Raw genomic sequence first — 12,487 nt, 5'->3', positions numbered from 1 at the left:
TCAGCAATAAAAGTTTATTCAACAAAAGGTCCAGACATTTACTATGACTATAAGTTGACATCAGCTTTCTGAGTAGCAAAAGTGGGCATCATGCACACATTCAAAAATAAATTAACAGCTTTAGCTTATCAGTAAAAATATAAATGGCAAAATACTTCTGTACAAAGAAAAGAAACATTGTAATGAATTCATTAACAGGACCGTTAGTTAGTCCCTCCCATAGGCTGCTGGAGCTGCAGAACCACAGATAAGAGATGAATATATTAGTGATAGTAAGTAAAATAGCTAACACATTAAATTCCAAAATGTCTTAGAATTCAAAGAAGACACCTGATCTCAAGACAAGAGCGTGCAAAAACACAGGGCATGCAGCATCCATTGAGTTACTGTTCTTTTTTGTTTTTGAGCCATCACATTTCTCACCTTTTAAACTTCACCCAAGTAAAGAGATGAGCATCACCACACCCATGAACTGAGTGAAAAGAATGAATGGAGTGAAGAAGGACCACACCGGCCACAGGGCTATGTTGAAACTGTCAACAAAGGACAAATAAACGGACATTATGCACTGTCACTACACTTTGAAATACACTTGTGTTGTGTCACTACAGTACACAATCATCGCAATTCATATGCCAATATTGTCATAGCTCCGACAGAAATGATAGGTAGGTATTGTTTACCCCAAACAGTCAACTCATTAAAAAAAATCATAATATTCAAATGAATATGTAATGACAGCAAAGTACGATCTGAAATCCTATATGATTAATGATAATGATTAATTAAGGATGTGATTAACTACAAATCTCATCTCCTTTCCAAAACTGATTTGAAAGAACCTGTAGCCTATCAAAACTAACGTCACAGGCAGCTAATAGAAGATGTTCATTATTACAAACATGTAGCATTGCAGAATGAACAGCATGCCAGATTTGAAAATAACATGTGTTGGGTTTTATTTAGTGATCATTTTGGTGGCCTTTTTACTTGCCACTCCGCCAGTCCAGAGCACACTGTAGGCTACAAAGTACATACAATACAGATTGTCTGCACTCTAGACTATACCATACATGGGCAACTGGCGGCCCGGGGGCCACATGCGGCCCCCACATTCACTTAATGCGGCCCGCCACACTGATATATTACTGATTTCAGCTGTTACAATTTCAAACATGCAATCATGACCCGCTTTAATTACTTTGTCTATAGCTTAATGACTAGTATTAAAATTCTATTGTCTTTTTTTATGTCCAATGTATTTGTATTTAAGTTCATAAAGTTAACATAAGTATAACTAAATGCCTTTGAAATGAAATAAAAATGTTACTATTCAGGATTCCAATTCAAAAATAGAAAAAATAGCAGATCTACAAGATCAAAATGTGTCGCACTGCGACGCGTTTTGAGCTTGTAGATGGCCTTTTTTTGCTACTTTTGTGTGACATAGAATGGTGAAGTACGGCATTCATTTACGAAAAAAGGTTAAAATACAGAGGTAAGAGGTGTCTGCCCGACAGTATGTGCAATGTGGCCCTTTCCAGCATCAAACTTGCCCACCCCTGCTCTATACTCTAGTACTGGATAACATTTTGGTCAGAGAAAATTGTTCAAAGATGGTAAAATTACATCCAGGTCAAATTTGGCCAGAAGTCCACCTGCTAACCAGCTCAGTGGCCTTGTGGTTAGAGTGTCCGCCCTGAAATTGGGAGGTCAGGGTTCAATTCAACGGCCGGGTTATACCTGAGACCCAATGCCTCTGCTTGGCAGTTGGCACTGCCAACTTGGCAGTGGCACACAGGTTGGATTGGGGTTAAGTCCCTACTACATACTGGCGTCATGTCCAGGGGGTGTACATGTACATCAAGCTGCCTCAGGCTGCAGAAACAGGAGCTAGGCTCCTGCCTATCTGCCTATAGAGCGTCGCAGTTCCCGCCCACTTCCGGGTTTTTCGTGGTGCCGGAAGAAAAAACTCAATGCATTTTTCCATTGACATTTCCAAAAATATTTATATCTATTAATTTAAGCCTCGAATCAAGCCATCATGACATGACATGAATCATGACCATAAAAGTTTTTTTTCTGTGATTTTATTTTATTTTATATTTCATTATATGATATACTATATTTAATAAATACCCTTTGTTTTGCCGTTTTCAACAAAAAAAAATCACAGAATCAAACGTTTTATGGTCATGATTCATGTCATGTCATGATGGCTTGATTCGAGGCTTAAATTAATAGATATAAATATTTTTGGAAATGTCAATGGAAAAATGCATTGAGTTTTTTCTTCCGGCACCACGAAAAACCCGGAAGTGGGCGGGAACTGCGACGCTCTATAGGCTCCTGCCTACTCTGACAACGAGGGTACAACAGGTGTGCATAAGCAGGGGGTATGCGTAAGCAGGGGGTATGCGTTCCCAACGCCAACTGACATCGTTCCCAACAGGCATCGATTTAGGTTTTTGAAAATGTTTTATTAACTAATTACATTCTTGAGCTTGAACATGACAAATTCAACCAGCGGCAATGTGGTCTGGTGGTCTGGTGCGACCAGTGTTCTCGGTCAAAGGACGTTTTTGCCTTGAATTTAGCCTCCAAGGCAGCACTTACTCCCAGGCTATGAGATGACGGTACATTTATTATTAAAATAATGTCTTGGCTCTTTTATATGTTATGTATATTATAATGGTGTGACTACCTCTGCAAACTCTGGGATGATTATCTATTTATTATTAATTGATTAATACTAACGTTTTGAAGACAGTCATTGTGTAACTTGTTTTTAGAGCACAAAAGAGAATACTCTTTTGTTTTGTGAAAGGGAATGAAAACAGTAAAAAGCTAAAAAAAAAACTCACTATTTCTTTACAACTTGGGTCTATAGTTTATATTGAGTTAAAATAGCCAATCTACAAGCTCACAAAGTGTCGCAACGCTTTGTGAGTGTGTAGATCGGCTACTTGTATGTGAATGTTCCACCCAGAATAGGCATGCTGGGGTACAAGTGGTTATCAGGACAGAGCACCGGCAGTTCAGGCTAAAACGATTGTCGTTACAATACCTGCAAGATGCTGCAATGAAGGCTGCTGTGGTGACTGGGGGAATGGCAGGATACTCCTGGTCGTAGTGCTGGATGCCTTTAACCCACTCCAGGTACACAATGCAAAACATGGCCAGCGATAAGCACACTCCAAGAAGCATCAATCCCACATTGAACCACCAACTGACAAAAAAACAAATGAAAGGTTATTATTTTAGCTAGTCACGTTACACACTAGTAAATACGCATAGGTGAAAGGATTGATGTCACGTGAGTGTGCTGGAGGTGCAAATGAAGGGACTTACTGGGTGAATTTGGCTCCTTTTTGTGGGTCGAAAAACTTATATTTGATGTTGCAGTTCCCTGCACTACAATACTTATAAATAATTACAAAATAAATACATAAATATAAAAATATATCACCTTCTAACAAACTCAATAGCAATACCAGTGTTGTTTGCCCCTACAAGACAAACTCGGTGAGGCCCTGTATGTGGGTCTCAAAGAATATATGCCCATGGTTTCAGATTATGCTGAGCAATTATTCATTTTGAAGGAAAACATGGCATTTAAATTTACAGTTCCATGAACAATGTAGCCTTAAGAGAAGGTGTGTGTGTGTGTGTGTGTGTGTGTGTGTGTGTGTGTGTGTGTGTGTGTGTGTGTGTGTGTGTGTGTGTGTGTGTGTGTGTTCAACATCTTCAACACCTTTTAATATCATCACTCTCCAGGATGATATGGATAAAGTCCACATAGTAGGTGATGCCCACAGAGGCTAGGATCCAGAAGATGGAGTGTCTATTAATGCGAGGCAGAGGTTTTACATCTTTCTCCTCTTGGCCTGAAAGATGAGAAAAACAAATAAATGTTCAGATTGTGGGAAGCTGACAAACATTGCAGTTCCAAAGAAAACATTTTGAGCAAAGCTAGCGGAATGACAGTATCAATATCACGATTATTTCAAACTTTTGCCTCGTTTACGATTAATTATTAATTATTTGTAAAATATAGTGAAACTAGCAGATCTACAAGCTCACCTGTCGCATCGAGACATGACACATTGTGAGCTTGTAGGCTATTTTGAAGTATTGTCACTTTTTGTCAATTTTTGAACGCCACCATTGCACAAAAGTACTGTGTATAATACTATAATATAGGGCGTAAATGCTTTATCAGACTAAATCAATTTAGTGAATAATAAAACAAAAATAACATTTCCGTGCCAATTTGTTGATATATAAGAAAAAAATGTAATTATCACAAAAAACCCTGCTTCTCGATTAATCTATTAATGAACCTACAGAATCAGAATCAAACTTTATTGTCACATTACACAGTAATATGGGTGAAATTCTTAATTGTACAAGCTCATTAATGCAGTTAAAAGATAGAGGTGGAAGTACAGTAAATTGCATTTAAGAGAGTGGCTAATGTACATAATAAGTTAAGGGAAAAATGTGTCTGTAATTAAAACATAGATCAGATCATCTGTACATAAAGACACAGTTCAGTGCACAGTGTCCACAGGCTTAGTTCTCATTCAACAGCCTGATTACCGCTGGATAAAAGCTGTTCCAGAGTCTTGTGGTGCTGCTACCGATGCTCCTCCATCGCTTGCCTGGCCGTGGGTGTCGCAGCGCCTTGAACAGACCATGGCTAGGGTTGAAAATGTCCTTGACGATGCTTCCGGCCTTAGCCACACATCTTTTCTCATGTATGGCCTGGAGAGGGGGAAGCTCACCGCCCACGATGCACTGCGCCGTTCGCACCACTCTCTGTAGTACCTTGCGTTCGGCTGTGGTACAGTTTCCAAACCAGGCGGTGGTGCCACTCATCAGGATGCTTTCGATGGTGCTGGTGTAGAACGCCCTGAGGATGCGGGGGCCCGGCTCACTCTGAACTTTTTCAGACGCCGGAGGCAGTAGAGCCGTTGTTGGGCCTTTTTCACCACCTGTGTGGTATGTGTTGCCCACTTGAGGTCCCTCGAAATTTTTATTCCGAGGAACTTGAAGTCCTCGACTTGTTCCACTGCAACACCATTGATGTGGATGGGTGCGTGCTCTCTCTCTCCCGCCTTCTGAAGTCCACGATGATCTCCTTGGTCTTATTGACGTTGAGAGCAAGGTTGTTCTCCTGGCACCACTGTGTCAGTGCTCCGACCTCTGCTCTGTAGGCCGTCTCGTCATTATTGTCAATCAGGCCCATCACAGTCGTGTCATCCGCATACTTGATGATGACATTTGAGCTGTGTGTGGCTGCGCAGTCGAAGGTGTACAGGGAGTAGAGGAGAGGGCTCAGCACACAGCCCTGGGGGGCTCCTGTGTTGAGGGTCAAGGGGTCTGATGTAATGTTGCCCATTCTCACCACCTGACGTCGGCCCGATAGGAAGTCCAGTATCCAACTGCACATGGACGAGTGCAGGCCCAGGTCCTTGAGTTTAGTATCCAGTCATGATAAGGTAAAACATTTCGGTTTCGATATAGTTTCGGTGAATTGCCCAGCCGTAGTGCGAACTACGAAGGTTCACAAAGTGAGGACAAGCATGCTTGTTTGAGATAAGCTTACTTTTTGGAGAGCTATTAATCTCTATAATTTAGTGCTTGATTAAACGTATCAAAGCCAGCTGTTGGCTGGTGAAGTGGTCGAGCAGCCAGGCACGTCCTGTCCTGAGGCAGAGTTCAAGCGGTGAACTCAGTGGCCTGGTCAGTTAGCCTATATCTCTTTTTAATCAAACGTTCCGTACTGTACTACTTGGCTTTTTTGGACACACTATAGCCTGGGCCTGGTGCTTGCCAAGCAAAGGTCCAACTAGCCGATCCATCTTCCAGGAATTTTGGACATCTTTCAAATCTCGACAATGCGGCAATCAAACAAAAAAGGGATGAGCACTCTACAAACTGCTGGGTCTGGTGGGTTTATTATGCATATCACTTTACGTCGGCTGATGTTATATTGCTGGTGTTGCTGCTAGCTGGACACAGGGTTTTGCGGTCCAAAACAATCAAGAATTGGTGGATGGATGCCCGGTAACCATGGCTGTATTAACCCATTCAAACCGGGAACGCATCTGTGTAATCACTTTATCCATATTTTATACTTTGGCTATTCAAAAATAGCAGATATACAAGCTCGTAGCTATGAGCCTGTAGATCTGCTATTTTGATAATATATATACTTTTTTAAAGGGAACATTTGTAACTCAAATCTTTCTGGGGGGGGGTCCCTGGAACAAAATATTTTGAGATGGTGGTCCGCGGCCAAATACATATCATTTTGCGGGTCCTTGACATGAAAAAGTTTGAGAACCACTGATATTATAGCAACATACGTTTTTTAGAAAACGGTTAGGATTTAGAAGACATTTGCAGAATCCCCAGAAGCAAAGATTTGAGTTAAAAATGTTTGCTTAAAAAAAAAGATATATATATTCAAAGATTTGCACACATTTTTCCACTATTTTTCAAAAATAGCAGATCTACAAGCTCGTAGCTATGAGCTTGTAGATCTGATATTTTTGAATAGCTAAAGAAATCTTAAAATGACAGATGCGTTCCCGGTCTTAATGGATTAAGAGAACAGTTAACAGGCTGAAGATGAGACAATTGTCTACTGCCAAGAAAGGCTGAAGAGGCCCTCCGGGTCTCTTCATTCAGCCTGTCAATGTGTGCAGCTCACGAGATAGCACAAACTACTCATTACTTATTAAGGGCAAGAGTATTTCTGGATATGAACTGATTCAAACTTTGTAAAATGATACGTCAACTCCAACCGGTACAGTTCAGATTCTGAATATAAACTTGGCAGGCAAACCATAACCAAGATACTGCAATGGTACCTTTAACAGTGGTTCTCAAAGTGGGGTCCCCTCAGGGGTCCCTGAAAATTGTTAACCACTTAAATCCTCTAGACTAAGTAAAGACCACTTTTTTCCGTTCTCTTCACCAAAAATAGCTGAGCTGAGCTCAGCTTGCAGATCGGGCTATTTTTGTCGAATGTTGCCACCAGAATAGGCATGCTGCTGATGAAATGAAAACATTTTAACACAAATCTTGTATGGGGGTCCAACAACCTGGCACAACATATTTTCAGATGGGGGTCCACGGCCAAATATACATATTAATTTGGGGGGTCCTTGACATGAAAAAGTTAGAGAACCACTGACATAATAATTAGTAGTTAACAATGCAATATTGTCAATGGCACAATAGTGTCTACTAGCCAACTGATGTTTCTTACAACATGATAATGTTATTTATGAGCGTCTTCTATCTCTTCCTGGCTACTATGGTCAGCGATGTAACTAAGTACATTTGCTCAAGTACTGTACTTAAGTACAATTTTGAGGTATTTTTTACTTTACTGGAGTATTTCAAATTTTCAATACTTTTACTTCTACTCTCAGAGGACATATCAGAGGCAAATATTGAAAACTTTAGTTTAGTTACTTTGTAGATTTGTATTATTATTACAAAACATAACTTCACTTCAGCCCCATATACATTTCGGCCATTTGAAAATAGCTGTTGTGAGCTTGAATAAATGTATGACTATTTTCAAACAAGTTTTATACATTTTTGACATTTGAAAACTGGTGAAATTGGACATTCTGCATAATGAGTACTTTCTACTTTTGGTACTTTTAAGTACATGTTGATGCCAATACTTTTGTACTCAAGTACATTTTGAATTCCTGACTTTTACTTGTAACAGAGTATTTCTACATTGCAGTATTGATACTTTTACTTATTAAGTAAAGCATGTGAGTAGAGTACTAATTTGTCCACCACTGGTTGCTAACTCCAGCAGCTAACTAACATTGCATTCTGTCTCTTACTCTTCTCGCCACGGTCATCATCACATTGTGCTCCTTGTAGGAGAAACTCCGCGTCTCTTTGAAATCTGTTGCGCAGATTGACCAGCTCACTGTCGTTCATCATTTTCCTTAATGTTATGATAGTTCCTGAAGAGCTGTCTGTCTCCTTTGATTTCCGAGCAGATCTGTGTTTGGTACTGTTGGGGATTTGGTACAAGATTCAACCGATGGCACTTCCTGCTTGTGTCACGTTAGTGCCATTACGTGACGCACGTTAGTGACGCACATTTCAATCGACGGTTGTAGTTCTTTTTTTGGGGGGGGGAGAGTAGGCACCTGAGAAGTTTGGGCAGTGGGCACCTCAATGTTAAATTCTGCCTATATCTTTTTAACCACTTGTCTTAACCCCATATGGGTAACCGGAGACCCTCAGGGCTCAATACTAGGGTGTTTTCTGTTTTCTGTTACAGTGGGGAAAGCTTTCGCTGAAAATAACCGATCAACAAGATCACAATGTCACCTTGTGAACTTGTCGATCTGCTATTTTCAGGAAAGCTTTCCTCACAATACTAATGCTGGGGTTTAGTGGTTAAATGTAAAAATAAAAAGAACAAATGTATGCTTTGAAAAATGGTCTGAAATAAGTATATATGATTTGAAGAACATGCTTGAACATTTTATATTTAAGGCCTAATATTTCAACAATATATAGCCTGTCATTATGGGCATAAACAAGAAGTTGAAAGGTAAATTTAGGGCTGATAATTGTGTGCTGTGCAGTATGCGTGTATACTTTACAATATTTCAGACCATTTCCCAAAGCATAGGCTACTTTTAATTCAGCCAATTTCACATTGAGGTGCCCAGTCTGTATCATCTGGGAGCAGCTGACTGCAGCTTTATTATCTACATGGTTAAATCACATTCATTAATTGTGTGGCTTTCATCCTATACTTAAGTGTAATGTTAAGCTGTTAAACTGCACCACATACAGGTATGATTCAATACAACATATTGGAACAATACTGTAAATTAAAACACTGACCTAGTAACTTTATTAAATTAAAACGTATACCACACAATAGTACACCTATTCTGCAAAGTTAAAATGCCTCATGCATGTTGACAATTAATAGGAAAACAATCAAACTTTAAGTTAGCCTACATATAAGATCCAGTCCCTAACTCAAGGAAACACAGATATTGTAAGCATACCTGTTTAGACTAGCCTCTGTTTTGACTAGACTAGACTATCTATTGCCTTGAAACCCCTTAACAGACCATGCAGTGATTCTCAAACGTGTTCATGTCAAGGACCCCGAAATTAATATGTAGCGCATTTGGCCACGGACCCCCATCTGAAAATATTTAGTGCCAGGGAGGGACCCCCCCCCCCCCATACAAGATTTGTGTTGTTAAAATCATAAAATGTTTCAAAACATTCTTTCCAGATTTGTGAAAATTGTTGATGTAGCAGCCTACTGTATATTGGGTTCAAGTGGTTAAACTGAATTTGATGCAAAATTAACTCATTTTGATGGGGACACCCTGGAATTCCTCTCAAGGACCCCTGGGGGTCTCCAGACCCCTCTTTCAGAACCAGTGCAATAAACTACACCAATTGGGTGTAAAAAGAAAAGACAGGCAAGAATATCACATTGCATGGTCAGTGAGGTGCAACCATAGGAAATCCCATCATGCAAACATTCACATATCTCTCTCATGAGCTATGCAGAATGCAACCTAGTCAGCTATTAGTGTCTTATCTTCGAATATATCATTTACACACTGTTGGCAATAACTTGACTCTACAGAAACCAGTGGTTTTGTCCAGGCTAAATTGGAGGCACACAGGTTTTATGAAAGTAGAAAAGTGGGTCATCATGCAGAGTAATTAGTTTCTACTACTTTGACAATAACAAAGGTTGTGAATAATTGTGTACTGTAATATATATGCACAACATAAGTAAGTAAGTAAGTACATTTTATTTGTAGAGCGCCTTTCACAGACATCAGAGTCACAAAGTGCTTCACAACAATAAAAGCAGAACATAGGCTATCAGTAAAAAATAAAAAGGCAAAATACAACAATCAGCATTTAACCAGTCAGCCGGTAAAAATCAAGAAATCAATACAGGATTATGTTGCAACACAAACTCACTAAGATTGGTAATCATAAAAGGCTATGTAAAGGCCTGTTTAAATAGGTGAGTCTTTATAGGTTTTTTAAAAAGGTCCACAGAGGCCACAGATTTTAGGTGGAAGGGTAGATCATTCCATAGCCTGGGTGCAAAACTAGCAAAGGCTCGATCACCTTTAGTTTTTAGTTTTGTGGGAGGAACAACCAGCAGGGCTTGGGATGAGGATCTCAGAGACCTTCTGGGCACATGAGGTTGGAGCAGGTCACATAAATATGGAGGTGCCTGGCCATGGAGGGTTCTGTGTGTGATTACAAGAATCTTAAAATGTATTCTAAAATTAACTGGGAGCCAGTGCAAAGAGGCCAGGACGGGTGTGATATGACAGGATCTCCTGGACCTGGTCAGTAACCTGGCAGCAGCATTCTGGACCAGTTGCAGGCGGTCTAATGACGATTTTTGGAGACAGGTAAAAAGGGAATTACAGTAATCTAAACGTGATGATATGAATGCATGGATGATCATTTCTAACTCCGGGTATGAAACAACTGATCTTAGTTTGGCGATATTGCGAAGGTGATAAAAGCAGGCACGGGAGACAGAATTTACATATAAATAACGCCAAGATTTCTAGGATTAGAGCATATATTTGTTTTTAAAGACCCAAGACGGTCGGCAACATCAGCAGCAACCCTATCTGGGGCAACGATTAAAACTTGGGTTTTTTCTTCATTTAATTGAAGAAAGTTGCTGGCCATCCAGTTCTTGATGGCAGATATACAGTCATGCAATTTGCTGATCATATCCATTTTGTCTGGTTTGAATGAACAATATAATTGAATATCATCGGCATAACAGTGATAAGAGATACCTATGAAGCTGTTTATGATGGGTCCTAGGGGAAGTAAGTAAAGGGCAAACAGGATTGGACCTAGCACGGAACCTTGTGGAACACCACATGTCAGTGTAGTGGATTCGGATGAATATGGACCAACGGCCACTGAGAAGCTCCTGTCCGATAGATACGACTGGAACCAAAAAACATACAATATTTACTAATCAAACATTATGTTGGTATTTGTATTAGCCGATAAGTCTGTGTATATTAGCTGATAATATACCTATGCTATTCATGATCAGGGGATTTATTAGTTATTTTTCATTAACTCAACATATTCTCTGAAAAGGATTTTGGTGGTTTGTTCTGCCGGTCAACTTCAGGTGGTTTTAGATGAATATTTTATTTGCAACATGTCTTTCACTGTTTTAAATGTGTCCGAGACTTCTTTTTTTATTACCATTTGACGTGACCTATAATCTATAGTTGACTTGGATTAAAAATGTTGATTTGCTCTTCATTCATGACATGTCGTTTCTGCCAAACGGTATTAGAAGCTATACATTGAACTCTTCTCTACATTAGACTTTGACATGCCACCATTTATTGCAGCAGCTAGCTAATACAAGTCTGTTACTCATGCCTACTATTAGGAACATAAATGTTTACCTATGTGTTCCCCTTATCCATGGTAGCACAATCAACGTGACAAAGTGGATAAAGTTTGCATCGCTAGCTGCACATTAAATGAGCTGTTAACACAGTAGCTGATACAGTATATTGGGTGCATACACTTCTAACCTCGTCTTGAAATGCAACGACCAATTGCCTGCTATTGTGGTCAAAGGTACAGTGCTACCTTGAGTTTTTGTTAGGAACCTGTGGGGTCTGGACACAAAGAAAGAATAAAGTCATCTCGAGGGCTTTAGTGGGGCCAAAAAACACAATTTTAATACTAGCAAACCTGACTAAACAGCTACACTAATACCCAAAGTATGCAATATACAATTACAGGTAAGCAGTGTGTGATGAATGAGGATCAGTGTTAAACCATCTGGGATTAGCAGAGCTTCATAAAGCTGGAGAAGATTTCCTCCCTGTTGCTCACGTGTGTGTGCGTGTGTGTGTGTGTGTATGACCATGTCTTGTGTGTTGAGCAAAGAGGCTGCTCATTCTAGCGGTAGGAAAAATTAGACAGCATTAAAACTTCACCTGAGGCTGACACCAAAACGTTCCTGCTTCTATGGCGCTTCTGTGTCCCCGGCCAAGTGAGCCCCGTTCGGGGTGCCGAGGAATGTGCATTAGCCCCGTCCCGTGTGAGAGTCAAATTCACCTCAGGTGCACCTCTCCCTCGTCCCTTCCCCCCGTATCCAACATCCAATCCCACAGATAAGGTGCCGTTTCCCAGCCTCACTGTGGGGCTCTGAATGTGAAAGAGAACCACTGTCCAACCACAATTGGCATATTATCCACATAAAGTGACACATCCTAGTGCAATTTGTGCACGTGTATGGGATCCACTGCCATCAGTGCTAAGGGATGGGATGATATGAAAATTTCATGTCACGACTATTTGTGGCCGAAATAATTGCGATTAATATCATGAAAATATCCTTAAAACTCTTAAAATGCCACTTTTGTTAACCACTTGC

At 40.1% G+C, this 12,487-nt stretch overlaps 1 protein-coding gene across 1 annotated transcript; it reads right to left on the bottom strand.

The window, feature by feature from the left end:
• On the bottom strand, positions 1–8,072 carry tmem128 (transmembrane protein 128). The gene is made up of 5 exons (XM_080424598.1): positions 7,881–8,072; positions 3,755–3,887; positions 3,068–3,229; positions 424–533; positions 1–233 (listed from the first exon to the last, which is right to left on the bottom strand). Exons 1-4 carry the CDS (start codon positions 7,981–7,983, stop codon positions 434–436), a joined length of 498 nt encoding a protein of 165 aa, XP_080280724.1. The 5' UTR covers positions 7,984–8,072; the 3' UTR covers positions 1–233; positions 424–433.
• Between the last annotated feature and the right edge of the window lie 4,415 nt (positions 8,073–12,487).

This window comes from Gymnoscopelus braueri (assembly GCF_963280865.1).
Source record: "Gymnoscopelus braueri genome assembly, chromosome: 3".
In the NCBI taxonomy this organism is placed as follows: Eukaryota; Metazoa; Chordata; class Actinopteri; order Myctophiformes; family Myctophidae; genus Gymnoscopelus; species Gymnoscopelus braueri.
This window is presented reverse-complemented; position numbering and strand designations above follow the sequence as displayed.

Bases quoted from the DNA above. Each gene is read 5' to 3' on its own strand.
- tmem128 (XM_080424598.1), bottom strand. From the start codon at position 7,983: ATGATGAACGACAGTGAGCTGGTCAATCTGCGCAACAGATTTCAAAGA. The intron at 3,888-7,880 runs GTAAGAGACAGA...CTCATCTTTCAG, and splicing joins TGATGACCGTGGCGAGAAGA to GCCAAGAGGAGAAAGATGTA. The intron at 534-3,067 runs GTATTGTAACGA...CTTTGTTGACAG, and splicing joins TTCATTGCAGCATCTTGCAG to TTTCAACATAGCCCTGTGGC.